The sequence below is a fragment of the Schistocerca cancellata genome, chromosome 2, assembly GCF_023864275.1.
Source record: "Schistocerca cancellata isolate TAMUIC-IGC-003103 chromosome 2, iqSchCanc2.1, whole genome shotgun sequence".
Classification (NCBI taxonomy): Eukaryota; Metazoa; Arthropoda; class Insecta; order Orthoptera; family Acrididae; genus Schistocerca; species Schistocerca cancellata.
Genome location: NC_064627.1, coordinates 1115083864 through 1115098453, shown reverse-complemented (window position 1 = coordinate 1115098453; position 14590 = coordinate 1115083864). Strand labels below are relative to the sequence as shown.

At 38.3% G+C, this 14590-nt stretch overlaps 1 protein-coding gene across 6 annotated transcripts in view; it reads right to left on the bottom strand.

Moving 5' to 3' along the window:
- LOC126163145 (lethal(2) giant larvae protein homolog 1) overlaps positions 1 to 14590 on the bottom strand; it is a 379746-nt gene that overhangs the window by 155607 nt on the left and 209549 nt on the right. For all 6 annotated transcript variants that reach the window (XR_007535167.1, XM_049920072.1, XM_049920074.1 and 3 more), the window contains exon 12: positions 1105 to 1369. Coding sequence is in view for 5 of the 6 variants with exons in the window: in XM_049920072.1 (XP_049776029.1) it covers positions 1105 to 1369 (265 nt within the window). In the remaining variant the exon portion in view is untranslated. The remainder of the gene's footprint in view (positions 1 to 1104; positions 1370 to 14590) is intronic.

Sequence of the window (14590 nt, the reverse complement as noted above, 5' to 3'; positions counted from 1 at the left end):
TCTGGCAAGCATACTGAGTGTATCCCTGGCTTTCTTTCCCAAAGTAGGCCACTAAACCCTACATAAGAGCCATCCCTTGCCGTCTCAAATACTCTGTGAACACTGGCGAGAATCATGTACTTGTAATAGACATCTGCGTGGCCTGTTCCAACATTCACCTCGGGCTCAGACATATGCAATCGTACCAGTGTCTACACCTCATATTCGAGTGTTGACAAATCAATCCCAACTTGTGCACTGGAAGGCACAGTGACATTGAAGTTTCCTGGCTATATCGGCAGCACTAGAAGTGTCACAGCTTTTGTTATAGAGTGACAAATTGGGCAATGTCAGGGGGAAGACCGCCTCTACCTAAAACAGCTTCTAGCTGTTTCCGGACAATGGCAAGTTCCCCCTGAGTCAGCATACAGGTAGCGCAGCACAGCAGACTAGCAATTCTGAAATTTCTTCATTTTTCTTGTGTCTTGTAATTTGTGATGGTTAATGTCTTATGGCAGGGTATCAACTGTTTCCTCTCAGGTAACGATCAAATTCTCTTGAGTGTTAGGTATACTATGAGCTTTGACGTTTGCTATTTAGCTATTTTTATTACCATTTAGAATCTTCAATTTTGATGAAATTGCTTGTCTTTCTTTATAAGGAATGATGTAACAAATATACAGAACATCAAGAACTATGCAAGTGGATAGTATGTTCATCTCCTTTCCTTTAATAACTTTCCTGGAAATGAAGGGCGTATAGCGTTAGTAAAGGGAAACCTTACACCCATTACGAGTACCACAATGAGCACGAGGAAGAGAATAAGCTTGTCTTTGAAAGAAAATACTAGTCTAATGTGTTTAGATCTGTAGACTTGATATGGGCAGATATCTCAATGAAAATGTCTTAAGTGACACAGTACTGTGGACTGAAAAGGCTGGGCCTAGCTACACTACTAACTTCAATTCACATACTCTCAGTAATTTGATAACAAACTAGCTGAGAGCAAAACTAAAAGGTGCATATACATTATAAACCGCTATAACAGTCATAAGAAAACACGATAAAGATGACACGGCAGTTTCACGTAAATATTAAAAAGCATTACTGAGAAAGTACAATTACCATTGGGATTCAGAGTACACTTAGTAAGAACACCCTTGTGGCGTATGTAATCAAAAAGTGCCAAGCCATGTGCAGTTCCAGCAGCCACAAGGCCCCAGTCTGCCTGCAATACAAGTGCTGTAACTGCCGCAGGAGGATGCAGTTGCAGTACAGAACAAGGTTGGAAACCTGGTGCCAGAGACAAGGCACCAGTCCGGGCAGTCAACTGGTCGTGTCCTTTCCAGACAAATCCATCACGATCCAGCACAATATTGGTTGTCGTTACCTGTTTAAACAAAAAGTATCAATTGTTAAAAAATTAACTGTAACATTACATGATGACAATGAATGTGTTCACATATGTAATTATGATGATGTCCTCAATCTTTAGTAGATTATATTATTGATTATTAAACCAGAACACAAAGCAGAAAGATAATGCTAAGTGTGTGTGTGTGTGTGTGTGTGTGTGTGTGTGTGTGTGTGTGTGTGTGTGTGAGAGAGAGAGACAGAGAGAGAGAGAGAGAGAGAGAGAGAGAGAGAGATTGGGGGGGGGGGGGGGGGGGGAGAATTAATGTATCATGCCACCTTTCATCCAAATGCCTCAACAATGTATATGGGGGAACAGGAAAATCTTATATTTCACAGCTGCATGTAAGTAATGAACTTCCTAATTTTAATACAGCCACAATATACAATGAATATTCTGATAAGGAAAAGCCACAAAAGAAAAAATAACAAAAAACGCAACAACACATCTAGAAAAATAGGACTGTTTCACTTCAATATGACAATATTATGAAAAGGAAAGTTGACACTCACCATATAGCTGAGACGCAAGTATGCACAACAAAAAGACTATCACAAATAAAACTTTTGGCCAGTAAGGCCTTCTTCAACAATATATGATGCCCCCTTTCCCACCCGCCCTCACACAAAAATGCAACTCACGCGCGTGTGCCCATCTGTCTATTTTTGACAAAGGCCTTACTGGCTGAAAGCTTTATTTGTGACAGTCTTTTTGTTGTGCCTTTCTGCAACTCAGCATCTCCACTACATGGTGAGTGGCAACTTCCTTTTCATAATACTGTTACATTTCATCCTGGATTTTCCACTGTTCACTTCAATATGACAGTTTTGTACACGTTGTTCATGCATTAGCTGTAGACTAAAGTGAGCTTTTTAATTTTATGATTTTCTAGAGGAAGTAGCACCGCTCTTTTAAGTTTCCACTTTTTTTTCTTTTTACTTTGGATGCTGTGCATATAATACATGCATTTATGAGGTCATGTTAGTTTAGACATCTGAACAGCAAATGTTGTGAGCCAGGAAAATGGGTCAGTGGATGACTGCAATGACTCTTTCAGTACAAAGTGTAACAGCACACTTGGTATGTAACAGGTTTTATAAGTTGTTGCATATGTGAATCAACAGTTCAAGTAAAAGATGAACTGGCCACACGTGTACTTTAAGATCACCAAACTAATGAACTATATTGCAATCATATAGTTTTTATTCCAAAAATACATTTTGGACAATGAATAATCTTAAAATCCGACTGCAAATGCTATTTTTTGTGTGAAAAAAAAAAAAAATTAAAAATGAATGTGTTTGATTTCTAGACAATTATAGAGAAGCATTATTGTAGATTGATAACTGATACAAAACTGAATTTACACCAAACAAAACCGCATCACTACTGCATCATCCCTCTATTATATTCATATCATTAATTTGTTCCCTCTATTATATTCATATCATTAATTTGTTCCCTCTATTATATTCATATCATTAATTTGTTCCCTCTATTATATTCATATCATTAATTTGTTCCCTCTATTATATTCATATCATTAATTTGTTCCCTCTATTATATTCATATCACTACTGCATCATGCGCAAAATTCCCAATAAAGCTCTAATCGATTGTAAAAATAAACCAAATATTTTCCTAGAAAAGTAACTTGAGTTTTGTACAGCCTTCAACATTACACTGTGAATGTAAATGCAGAAAATGCCACATTCCACCAATGTTTGGAGTAGCAGTTAAATGTAAGTCACTGTGCAACTGTAACTGGTTGGATAAGTCAATTAGTACAATAACAGAATGTTTTACAATGTACTGTTGACCATAAAAATAATGGACAAAGTGATCTAAATGTTCTGCATCATGGATTAACTTTCCACGCAATATTATAACGGCTGGGACAATGGTATAGCATAGTGATACATCGACTAATGGGACACACTTTGAGACAACCGATGGCAAAGTTAAAATTCCAATATGTATGTGTGCCTTTTATAGTGAACTAATATATCATGGAGGAATAAGTTAGCAGTGACTATAAACAAACAGCTTCATTATGTGAACTGATTTCAATATGGAGCATATATAAAAACTACAACATTGAAAATAGTGGTCAAAAGTGCCTGTTACATACAGTGACACTGGTAAACATTATGTCTTTCAGTAAAGATTACATTTGTTCTGCATTGTTGCCCACCAATGCTTCGACCAACAAGTAGATGGTACACTTTTTTACTGCATCTTCATACTTTCACTTTCAAGAGGAAAGCTACAGCAGCATAAGGATCACAACTAATGGAAGATGTATATGAGCCAACAGTGTGGAACTGACTCACATTTCTCACAGCCTCAGAATGTCTTGGCCCAATTTCCAGATTATGATGATATCACTAATGAACCTGAACCACAAAATGGGGTGATTCTGAAGGTTTCACCTAGGTGAGCCATGAACAGATTGGCATAGGAGATCGTCATGCAGGTTCCCATGGCTATGTTGAGGATTTGTTTGTTACTGTTTGTTCATCGCCCTTCAAAGGAGTATTTATGTGTGAGGATGTAATTGGTCAGACGTGTAAGGAATTAGGCAATACCCGGCATCCACTGCAAAGCCACTCAAGGAAAAAAAATGTTTTGTGCTTAACTTCTGTTTATTTAGGTGGCTTTTGGTAGACAATCTTTTTTGTCTGATATGTATGTGAATCAACCTAAAAGTTTTCCAACTTTTGAGCAAGCCACATACACAGAATATGAGAATCATGCATTTGCCATACTTCGTTCACACATATGCAGTAACTGTCCCTGTGCATTTCTGATTATTGCAAATTTGAGTCACGCCAAAAAAAGCAAATGTTTGAATTCAAATGGCATATCTGTGTAATCATTAGGATGTGTGGCAACGGTACATCATCTCCTACACATTATCTGTTTAAAAGTGTTGCCTTCACAATAGTATTCATCATCTTTTTCACAAAAAGCCTGGTACTCTTGCAATGTCGTCGTGGATTTTTGTTTCGGAGCAAAATTCTCAGTATGTCAATTTCCAATGTTCATGCTTCACTGCGGAAAAGTTACTCATCATGCTCTGCCATTCCTCAGATACTGATGAGGAACTGAGGCACAGCCCCTGGGTTTTACTTAAGTGTTATTGATGTGTTTACGTGTTCAGTCCCCCTGCCCTCTCACTCCTGCAGATGGGTTTGTGTGGGCTGCCACAGGTACACACGTGCTCTACATGTGTTGAGAAGCAGAGCTTAATTTCCACACTGTTCTTCCACAGCTTTTCCGAGTTCTGACTGCATAGTTTAAGCGAGTGTCTATGTTTGCTGCTGTTGTCCCTTGTGGAAGGTTTTTGATTTTTCTTTTTTTTCTTTTTTAGTATGAACTTTGAGTTTTCTCTTCTTCTAGAGAAATTCCACATCACATTGGTTGCACATATAGAGAGATCATAGAGATATTCACTAGGAGTGACAGTGAGTGTGAATTCTCTGATGATGGTAGAAGGGCTGACTCTTCAACGGAATCTCTAAGTAGTAGTTCCCAGACCTGAACACCAACTGGTATAACACACTAGTTTAATGCTATTATGAGGTCAAGTAGCCAGATGTTTAGAAACTAAAGAATTAAAAGTTCTGCCGAAACACTTCAGAAAAAAAGTATGGCTTAGTGACATTTGATTGGAACAAAACAATTTCAAGCCACTTGATTGGAACAAAATGATTTCAAGCCCTTAAACTAGTCAACTTCAGTCACGAATATGTACTGCTTACGAAGTCAAGCAGTAGCAATTATTACTATCCACATACGCGCACCATCAAGCCTTCAACAGCAGTCATTTTATAATGATCTCATATTTCATGCTTATCACAAAAATAATGGTATGTACATGCAGTTACCATTATGTTTGTGGAATGCACTAAGTACAGCAGATTTGTAAATTTGCATACCCGAGTCATTTGAGTCATTTAGGATGTACTGAGGATCCTAGTCCGAGATATCAGGATCACTAAGAATGTCTTTGTTTCTTTGTAACTAGTCAAATGTGGCTATAATCTCAGAAAACACACACACAGGGCTCTCTTAGCACCAGCCATTTTACCTTTCGCTTGCCATTACATTCCAGCTGCAGCCAGTCACTGACATTTACCACGAGTCATGGCCCTGACGTGTTTAGTGAAATTAGATCTTTTTCCCCGTGTAAAATATTCTGTTTCTCATAGATACCGCTAATAGCCTTACAACTCAAAATATATGGCAGTGGCACTTACCATTGTGTCCCCCAAGCTGTTCATACATACATCACTTTTGTTATGAAATTAGTCCAACATGATGGAAACAATCACATTCGGGTACTCTGTTTGGCCATAAAACTTGCCTAAGGATGTAAGGAATGACTGAATACTTTTTACAACACTCAGTGTGTATTTTCAAACAATTATGTTTGCTCATATTGTAGAAGAAGTATTGTGGCAAGAAACACACTTGCTGTTTCAGATGATGCTACATCTATCTTGTACATGATCTAATTACACACCATACATTGTGTCAGTAAAACAAAAATTGTACATATTCATCTGCTTACGATACACTAAAATTATTAGCATGTAACTTACACAATTATATCAACATATCATGATTTTTGATCATTAAATTTGTCTAGGGATCCACAAAGGATTTAAAATACAGAGTGATAATAAAAGTTCTTGAGGGAAAAAAAATTAAAAAATGGAAATTTTACTACAAGATGGTTCAGTAAGCAGTAGAATATGCCAAATAAAAGATGTGGGTAAGTGCCTTGGCTTACGACTGTCTCAATGCAGGACCGTGTGCTGTTGGTAAAGCTTTTTTACAAAGTTGGTGAATGAGCACTTTGAGCTCTGCAGAAGTTCTGCACACTCAAAAGCATGGAAAAAGGCATCGGTCCAATGTCTGACAAGGGTTTGGAGCAAATTATTCCACAATTCGTAAAGACAGGTCCTTTTGTTCTTTTGAAGTGTCATGGGGCAGAGGGGAAAAACAACTGATCCGACATCAGAGGAGTATGTGGCCACAACCTCGCAGGAGAGGTCAAGCAGTAGAGTGCAAATACACTGTACACGTGGAATTGTTTGAACTTTGCACATCCCTGTGAGCATGGTACATAAAATTCTACAAAATATCCTGCATTTCTATCCATACAAAATTACCCATGTTCAGGACTTACTTCATGTTGACCTATCATTAAGATAAACACGTGCCCCAAAATTTCTTGCTTGCATGGAAGTGGTCATTGAAGGGCCATGGAACATTCTGTGGACAGACAGAGCCCATTTCCACCTCCAAGGACATGTCAATACACAGGATTGCAGGACATGGGCAACAGAACAACCACTTGCAAATCAACAAGTACCACTTCATTCTGCAAAGGTAACTGTGTGGTGTTGATTGATAGTATCATTTATCATAGGGTCACATTTTGAGGAGATGGGCCATGCGATTCCTGTTACCTGTACCATCACTGGTAAATGCTTTGTCTTTTGGGCACCAAGACTGTTCAAACCCTTCAACTCAGGATAGACTACTTTGCCGAGAAATATTATTCCGAGATAACTTGGGCTCCCAATTTTCTCTTGTTCATGCGCCAACATCCCGATTATACTTTTAGTTCCTTCCGCTACCACTAGTTAGCACCAGCACCAGTTATAGTCACTGTTGTTCCTTTGGCTGCTAAATAGTTGGCGTTTTGTGTGTTTTGCTTTGGTGTATTGCTACTGGGTGTTGCTCTTGAAGCCTTTAGGAGACTTGGGAGTTGAGGGATGTTTTCCAACTACATTATACTCATGTCAGTAGCAATTCTATTGTCATTGCAACAATTCTGCAACCTTCATTAGTGTTTTGGAGCAGTTGTCACAGTATTACAGTTGTTTGGAGTCATGTAAAATGAATAGCAATCATTTCAGTGAAGAAGAGCAGTGGGAAGACATCTGTGTTTCGGAATCTGATGATGACTCTTTTCAACTTCTGCCAAATGAAGAATAATGTGAGGAAGACACAGATATAGATTAGTCTCAGGTGAGAGAGTAGCATGTTGTCAATCCAAATACTGATTGTGCTCCTCCAAGATTTCCATTTTCTCCTAATCCTGGTTGTACGATTCCTTTTGCTGATGATGAACTTACAATATTTGAACGCTTTTTTGATACGGATTTGCTGGAAATGATAAAGGTGGAACTGCTAAATATATCAGCCAATGTGTTTCAACCATTGCCTGTAAAATTTTGTTCCCATCATGTGAAGAGCTTCAAATTTTCTGTGTTCTAATTAGTTTACAAAGTGTTTTACAGAAACCTGAATTGCAGATCTACTGGTCACAGCAGGTGAGCATATCAACTCCATTTTTCAAGGGTGTAATGTCCTACAAGAGGTTTTGCCAAATAAAAAATATCTTCATTTTTCTGACAATTAAGTATATGATGCCACAAATCACCCAAACCCTACGTTGAACAAAATTTGGCCAATTTATGATAACCTTGAAAATAAATTTAAAAGTTCTTATGTTCCTGAACGGGACATTATGGTGGATGAAAGTTTACTTCTGTACAAGAGCAGATTGGGTTGGGCACAGAATATCCCACTGAAAAGGGCAAGATTTGGAATAAAATTCTACAGGCTGTGTGAATCGGCTAGTGGATGTGTGTCGGCCCCGATTATTTACATGGGGAAAGTGACAAAGCTGGATGCAGTCTTCACGGACTTTCCAATGTCGTCACAGGTTGTCTTGACGACTTGTAAAAACACTCGGGAAGCAAGCTTACTGTCTAATGACATAACTTTTACACATCTCCACAATTAGCAGATTTCCGAATTTTGTGGTTCACTGATAGTCATGGAACAGTAAAAATGACCCAGAAAGAAATGCCACAATCTCTCCGAAATCTAACATTACAAAAGGAGGAATTGCAGCTGAAAGACAAGGAAAAGTACAATGTTTGCGTTTCTAGGACAAGAAGGACGTGGCCCTTCTTTCAACTAGCCACATTATGGATATGGTGGAGACTCAGAAAAGGTCGAAGAAAATAATAAAGCCAAAGCCAGTGCTCTACTACAACTGTACAATGGAAGGATTGGATCGCGCCAATCAAAGAATGGTATCGTACCCAATACCCAGAAATTAAGGCAAGAAGTCCTACAAGAAAATCTTTTTTCACTTGCTGGAAATTTCTGTGTGGAATTTGTTAATTTTGTATGAAAAATCTGGAGGGAAAAAGGACTCACTGGAATTTATGTTGACCCTATAAGAAAAACTTATTGAGAAGTACAAAGGAAGCGTCATTTCTCCGAAGCCAGACTGACCAGCACGAACGTCCCACGCTCTTCGGTTGACAGAAAGACGTTTCCCAGAAGTCATCAAGCCAATAGAGAAGAAGAGCAATCCAACATGAGAGTGAGAGTGCACAGTTTGTTCCAAGTAGCAGGATGCACGTGGGAAGTGCATCTGGAGAAAAACATGGTACTATTGCCTCCAGTGCAAGGTAGCATTGTGCGTCACGCCATGCTTCAGAATCTAAAATACACAAAAGGATTTCTAGTGTTATTGTAGTGTGAGATTCTCATCTTGTATATCTTATCTAACTTCTTATTTGTATACTTTTTCATCTGTGTAATAAATAACAAATTTTAACCAACACTTGTGGAGATTTTTGATGAGCCCCAGTTATCTGCGGATAATACTGTTTAGCTACTCCCAACTGCAGTATCTCCTTTGATTTTCAAGATAAACTTGAAAATTAATTGTTGATGCAATGCATTTTCAAGAGAGCATAAAATTAATTAGAAAAAAGGTAAGATTTTGAAAGCTTTGTGTCAGAAATAGGTACGTTAAGAGGTTAAACAGTGTAACTTCTGGTTGTGGGGTTATCTGAAAGATGCTGTGTTGTGGAAGAAACTGTTTCTCAATTTCAACTTGTGGCAGAAAATGTTTGACAGCGCATTGAACATGTCTCGTGCCAGGACCATGACAATTAGAAACTGATTTCATTGCTGTTTTTCCCCTCAGAACAATAAAAACCAGATTTTTTTTTTTTCTCTCTCTCTGATATGGTATGGCCTTGCCATGATGGATGGGTTTACTAGGTAACAGTGCCACAACTGTTGAATGCCACACTTGTGCGGTCACGTAGACTGTGCAGTCTTTTAAGGTTTGGTTTAATACGCAATTCACATCACAGCCGTCATATTGTGATTCATCTGTCACTTGTAGCCAAACATATTTACATTATGATACTTATAGTGGCATATAATGGGAAAAAATTTCATTATTTTTTTTTTTTAATTTCCATCACATTCCCACCTGTTCAATAATATCCCGTTCAAATTTGATGACATCCTCGTCAATGCTGGTTTTTAATTTTTTAAACAGATTTCTGAAACTGGAACTTTAAATTATAATTGCCCTGTTGTACAAATAATTTAAAAGTTTGAAGATTCAGAGAGCTTCATCTCTCCAGTACTGGAAACAGATGGACCTGATTCTTCATATGCATCAACATCTACTCCACACTAAGTAAATACGCAGCACAAACACAATATCAGTCAATAAAAAATTACGCAGATTCATCTCTTTATGATGTGATAAAATTATTCTGACAAGATTTTGTGTTAGAAAAATATTGATATACTGCCTCGAAAATTACCTTGGAACAATATTTTTAATGATGTACTTTAAGCTATTCAGATACATCTTAAGTGAATCGTTTGTGAATTATTTATTGTCGTAGCATACAGCAAGAGCACAAGACGAGCTGGAGGGAGTGGATGTGAGGATTGTAACGCATTTGCCTCACTAGCTATGTCTAAAATATTCAACACCGGGCCAGGCGGCTGGTATACATAATTCAGCAGGAAGGAAATGATCAGGACAGAAGGGTTCCAGCATAGGTAGACAGTTTGGGTGATAATGATACAGCACTTGGCATAGCCCGTGTCACGCACATCTGTAGCAGTAAAGGGTTCAAACGTGTGGCGGCATGACTGGCAAATCAAATGAATTCAAGAATTCAGCTGGGTAATTCCCACCTGTCTTGATCCATTACATGGCCAATGGACTGATATGTTATCACTTAGCCTGGCATTCCATTTTGAATGCTGAAACTGATGGCATCAGCATTACTGTTTTTGGCTGCTAATGCAGCAAATGCACTGAGTCACTGGTGATTTTTGTAATTATGTGCAGTATTTGGAAAAGCTTTGAGAATCATTTTGTCTGTTGTTGCTGTGATTTTACAGAAGTGTTTTGCCAATATGATACATTGTGTGGATTCATCGACACCCATTTTCTTCATTCCCAATGTCTAACCACTGTTTTGCAAAATGTTCAGCAGATGCACTGTGTTGTATTTGTACATGCATATTTGTCTTCAAAGTCAATTTCTGTACATGTTGCCACAAAACTGATCATTTGAGACATCAAAGATCAGCAGCAGCTGCTGATGGACACAATACAGCTGGTAGAGTTCATCGAAAAAAATCAGGCAACAAAATGAGTGAACCACCAAAGAGCTGCTCATTCTCTCTCAAATCCTTAAATGTATGATTAAGTGCTTCCAATACTTTTTTGTGCACCATAGTACATTCGTCCAATATAATGAGCTCACAATTGGGGCACTTTACCCACTTCAGAATTTTTGTTGTTATTGCATGTTTGTGTCTCAGTGATCTGCATATTCAACGGCAATTTCAGTACTGAATGTGTTGTTTGGCTACCAGCCAAAAGAGTTGGCACAATTCTACATGACGTGATTGTTAGTGCAATAACTGTTCATGATTTTACTGTTGCCAAAATGACTGAAATGGGAAAAGTTTTGCCTGTGCCTTGAGATGAAATTTCTAGCCAAAGCAGTGGAATATATCTCCTAGATGCATGTGTAATTATGTCATGTGCTGTGTGTTGTCCTGGAAGCAATTTTGGAAGATGAGTTTGAAGGAATGTACCCAATTTGTTGACATCAAAGTGTGTTTTTCACTGCAAATCACAATTAAAAATGTTCCTTGCAGATCATTTAGGCACAGCGATTCTCAACAATAGTAGTGCTCTGTTAGTGACTGCCAAACGTATGTCCTCAGTCGAAACCAATGCCTCATTATACATGTATGGTGTGAAATGAATGTCCAAATTTTGATCTAAACCATGCAAACAATGTAAGATATATTTTTCCCCAAAAATATTTTTGACTGGATGGGATGTACATTGTCATTACCATTGCAAATTACATACATATTTGCTGTCTTGAGTAGTATTTGATACTTCAGTCAGTGCAGTGTCCCAATGTGCATCTCTTGAAGATTTAATTCTTGGCAAGCTACATGATAAGTGACACATACTTGAAAGTTTACAGTTCTAAATTTTTTGAGGTAGACTGGTCCACATAAGATGGTTAAGAGTAATCGGAAGCAAAACCAATACACGCTGTTTGAGTGAATAGTGCACAGACAGCCTGACACGTCCGTCAAATTTAAATGGACTGTTCTGCAAATGCCTTACATTGTTTGCAGCGTTGAAGCTTTTTTTACTGATGCATACAGTATTATGAAATTCCAGAAAACAGCAGCATGTTAGCAATCATCATCCTCACACAATGAGAAAAATACAGTTAACATTGTTGATGGTGGTGACAATGCTCTTACACAAACATTTTCTGATGAGAAGTACGCACACTGCCCATTTGCAATGTGCAGTGCCGAATGAATGACAGTGGGATTTTATTCATTGTTTGGAAATGATAAAATGTGCTATACTGCTTCATTGATACTAATGTAACGTCCCTGTTGATACTAGCTGATTTCACAGATAGATGCTGACGCATTTCTTACTTCAAAAACTGCCATATCATTTCTTCACTGGCATATTTGTAATTACAATGAATTGCAGTACTTGACATTTATCAGTGCTTTGTACAGTTTTGAACAACATTGAATACATTACAACACAATGTTTATAACACCACTGTTTTGTACTTTTAATGCGATGGATTTCCCGCCATCTTGATTTGATCACTAACAGAGTGGGTATTCATCATAGACTCAGCAAGTTAGTCTCTTGGGTTTCATTTCATGAATTTCTCACCAGACACACACAGTGAATTATTGTCGAATAAACCAAATGGACCATAAATCATGTTTCTGCTGACAACTTCAAATATGGCTGAATTACTGTCAGCATAGGATATTTCTACCAAGATGACACGATCATTTTGCCATCGCGTAACTTTTTCGACTGACAATATAAACTATGTAACTTCGTTTGAACACAAACAGAAGTATGACGATCTCATGATTCATGATGATGGGAAGCCATCAGAACGAATATGCCATTGCCTCTTGTTCATATTCATGCATGTGCCATGAGCTCCCTGTAAATGTGTCTGGTAGTATGATTATTTTTCCCAATTCATTGGGATTTAACAATTTCATCGTGTACATGCATGTAATCTACAAGGAGGCAGCCGGTCTGGGGGTATTTGGGATTTTTTGCCACCGAGTCTTTCACTTATTCTCCTGCTGTGACTTCATTAGTACCTACATGCCAGCCCAACCTGTCCTTCAGGACACAGGCAGTTCATTCCAGTAAAGGCTGCCGAAGACAGCACCACGCTATCCTATCCAGTGTCTCTGCTGAATAAACTGGCATATCTACATCAACAAGTTAACCAACAACAAATGTGGGAGGTAAGTCACATGTCTGGGTGCTGGAATGTCTGCGAGGACAGAGCACAGTTGCAGACACACACTCTTAACTCCAGACCTTAGCCAGGATGGATGGCTTCTGTCATCCACCCCTGGCCCTATCCACCACGACTAACCACCAGGCAAACAAACATGAACAGCCACCTCAAGTTTCCTATTCGATTCATTTCTTTGTTCAAAGGAAGTCCAGCTCTACCACCACCCCCAGGGAGCCCTTCCGTATTCCCATTCAGAATATCTCCCAAGTTTTCTTTAACTCTTTTACTGATGCCTTCCTTCCAATGCTTATCCATCTCACTCCACTTTCTGAGTACTCTTCAGAATGCATCTTGGTTTAATTTAATCAACTATAGAGGAGACATCTGGTTCCAATTTTCACACACATATTGACACTACAAGGGAACAACTGTTGCCATTTCCTGATAGGATTTTCAGCATTTGCACCAATCATCAATCCGTATGAATTGTAAGTAATGGTGCCAACTTTCTTATTCACTTCCTCCTCTGTTTGTATTTCTGAATTTAATGTTGAAATATCCATCCTCTCTTTGAAAAAATAAAATTTAGATAATGCGAACCTTCGTACAAGCAATAGGTTTCTAGGACTTGCTGAACATCACCATTTCTGCAGTGAAGATTTATATCATACGAGTTGAATTCTTCACCAATTACAAAACACTTACCACTTTAACAATTATCGGTTCACTGTATTGCTTTCACGTTGGCCGAGAGCTGTTCCCTCCGCTGTAACTACAACTTTGCAGTCACCAACTGGAACATGTTTGTTGAAGGGCAGTTCTGAACCATGTAATTAATTCAGAATGTCAATTGAATACAGTCTGTAATGCAGCAACAATTTCTCATTTAGTGTCTGAAGTGAGTTGACAATGCTGATCACTTCATTCATAAGCATTTTTCATGACATAAATTTGAAGCAACTTGCAATATGATTCGGCAGTGGTAGTGGTGATCCTGCACAACTATAAAATTTGCTTCTGCCCTTTGGATGATGTAATCTCATGCACTGCATGATGTAATCTGGAAACGAATTATCTTTGTGTATGTTTGCCAACAAATGTTTCCATTGGCTCGTATCACCTCATACCAAAGTTAATAAAGGTTTGGGCGGTGAATTTAATACTGGCAATTTTAATTTTCCACTCATGCAGTACCTTCTTAGGCAATATGAGGGCACTGGCAATATACACAAAATTTATTCATTTTTCCAATAATCACACTTGAATGAAGACTATAATCACAATTAGCATCATAATGGAATGCATCAGAATGTAAATCAGTATACTGCGTTTATCTGTATAGAGAAGTGCACATCACTTAAAGAGTGTGCCCCACTGAGAATTTCAGCCCTCATTGACCATCATCATCTCCAACCAATCGCCCTTAACCCAGCCTCCCACGTCAAAGATACCACCACTTCATTCACTGACTCTCGACCATTCCCACCCCTTTACCTCCTGGATC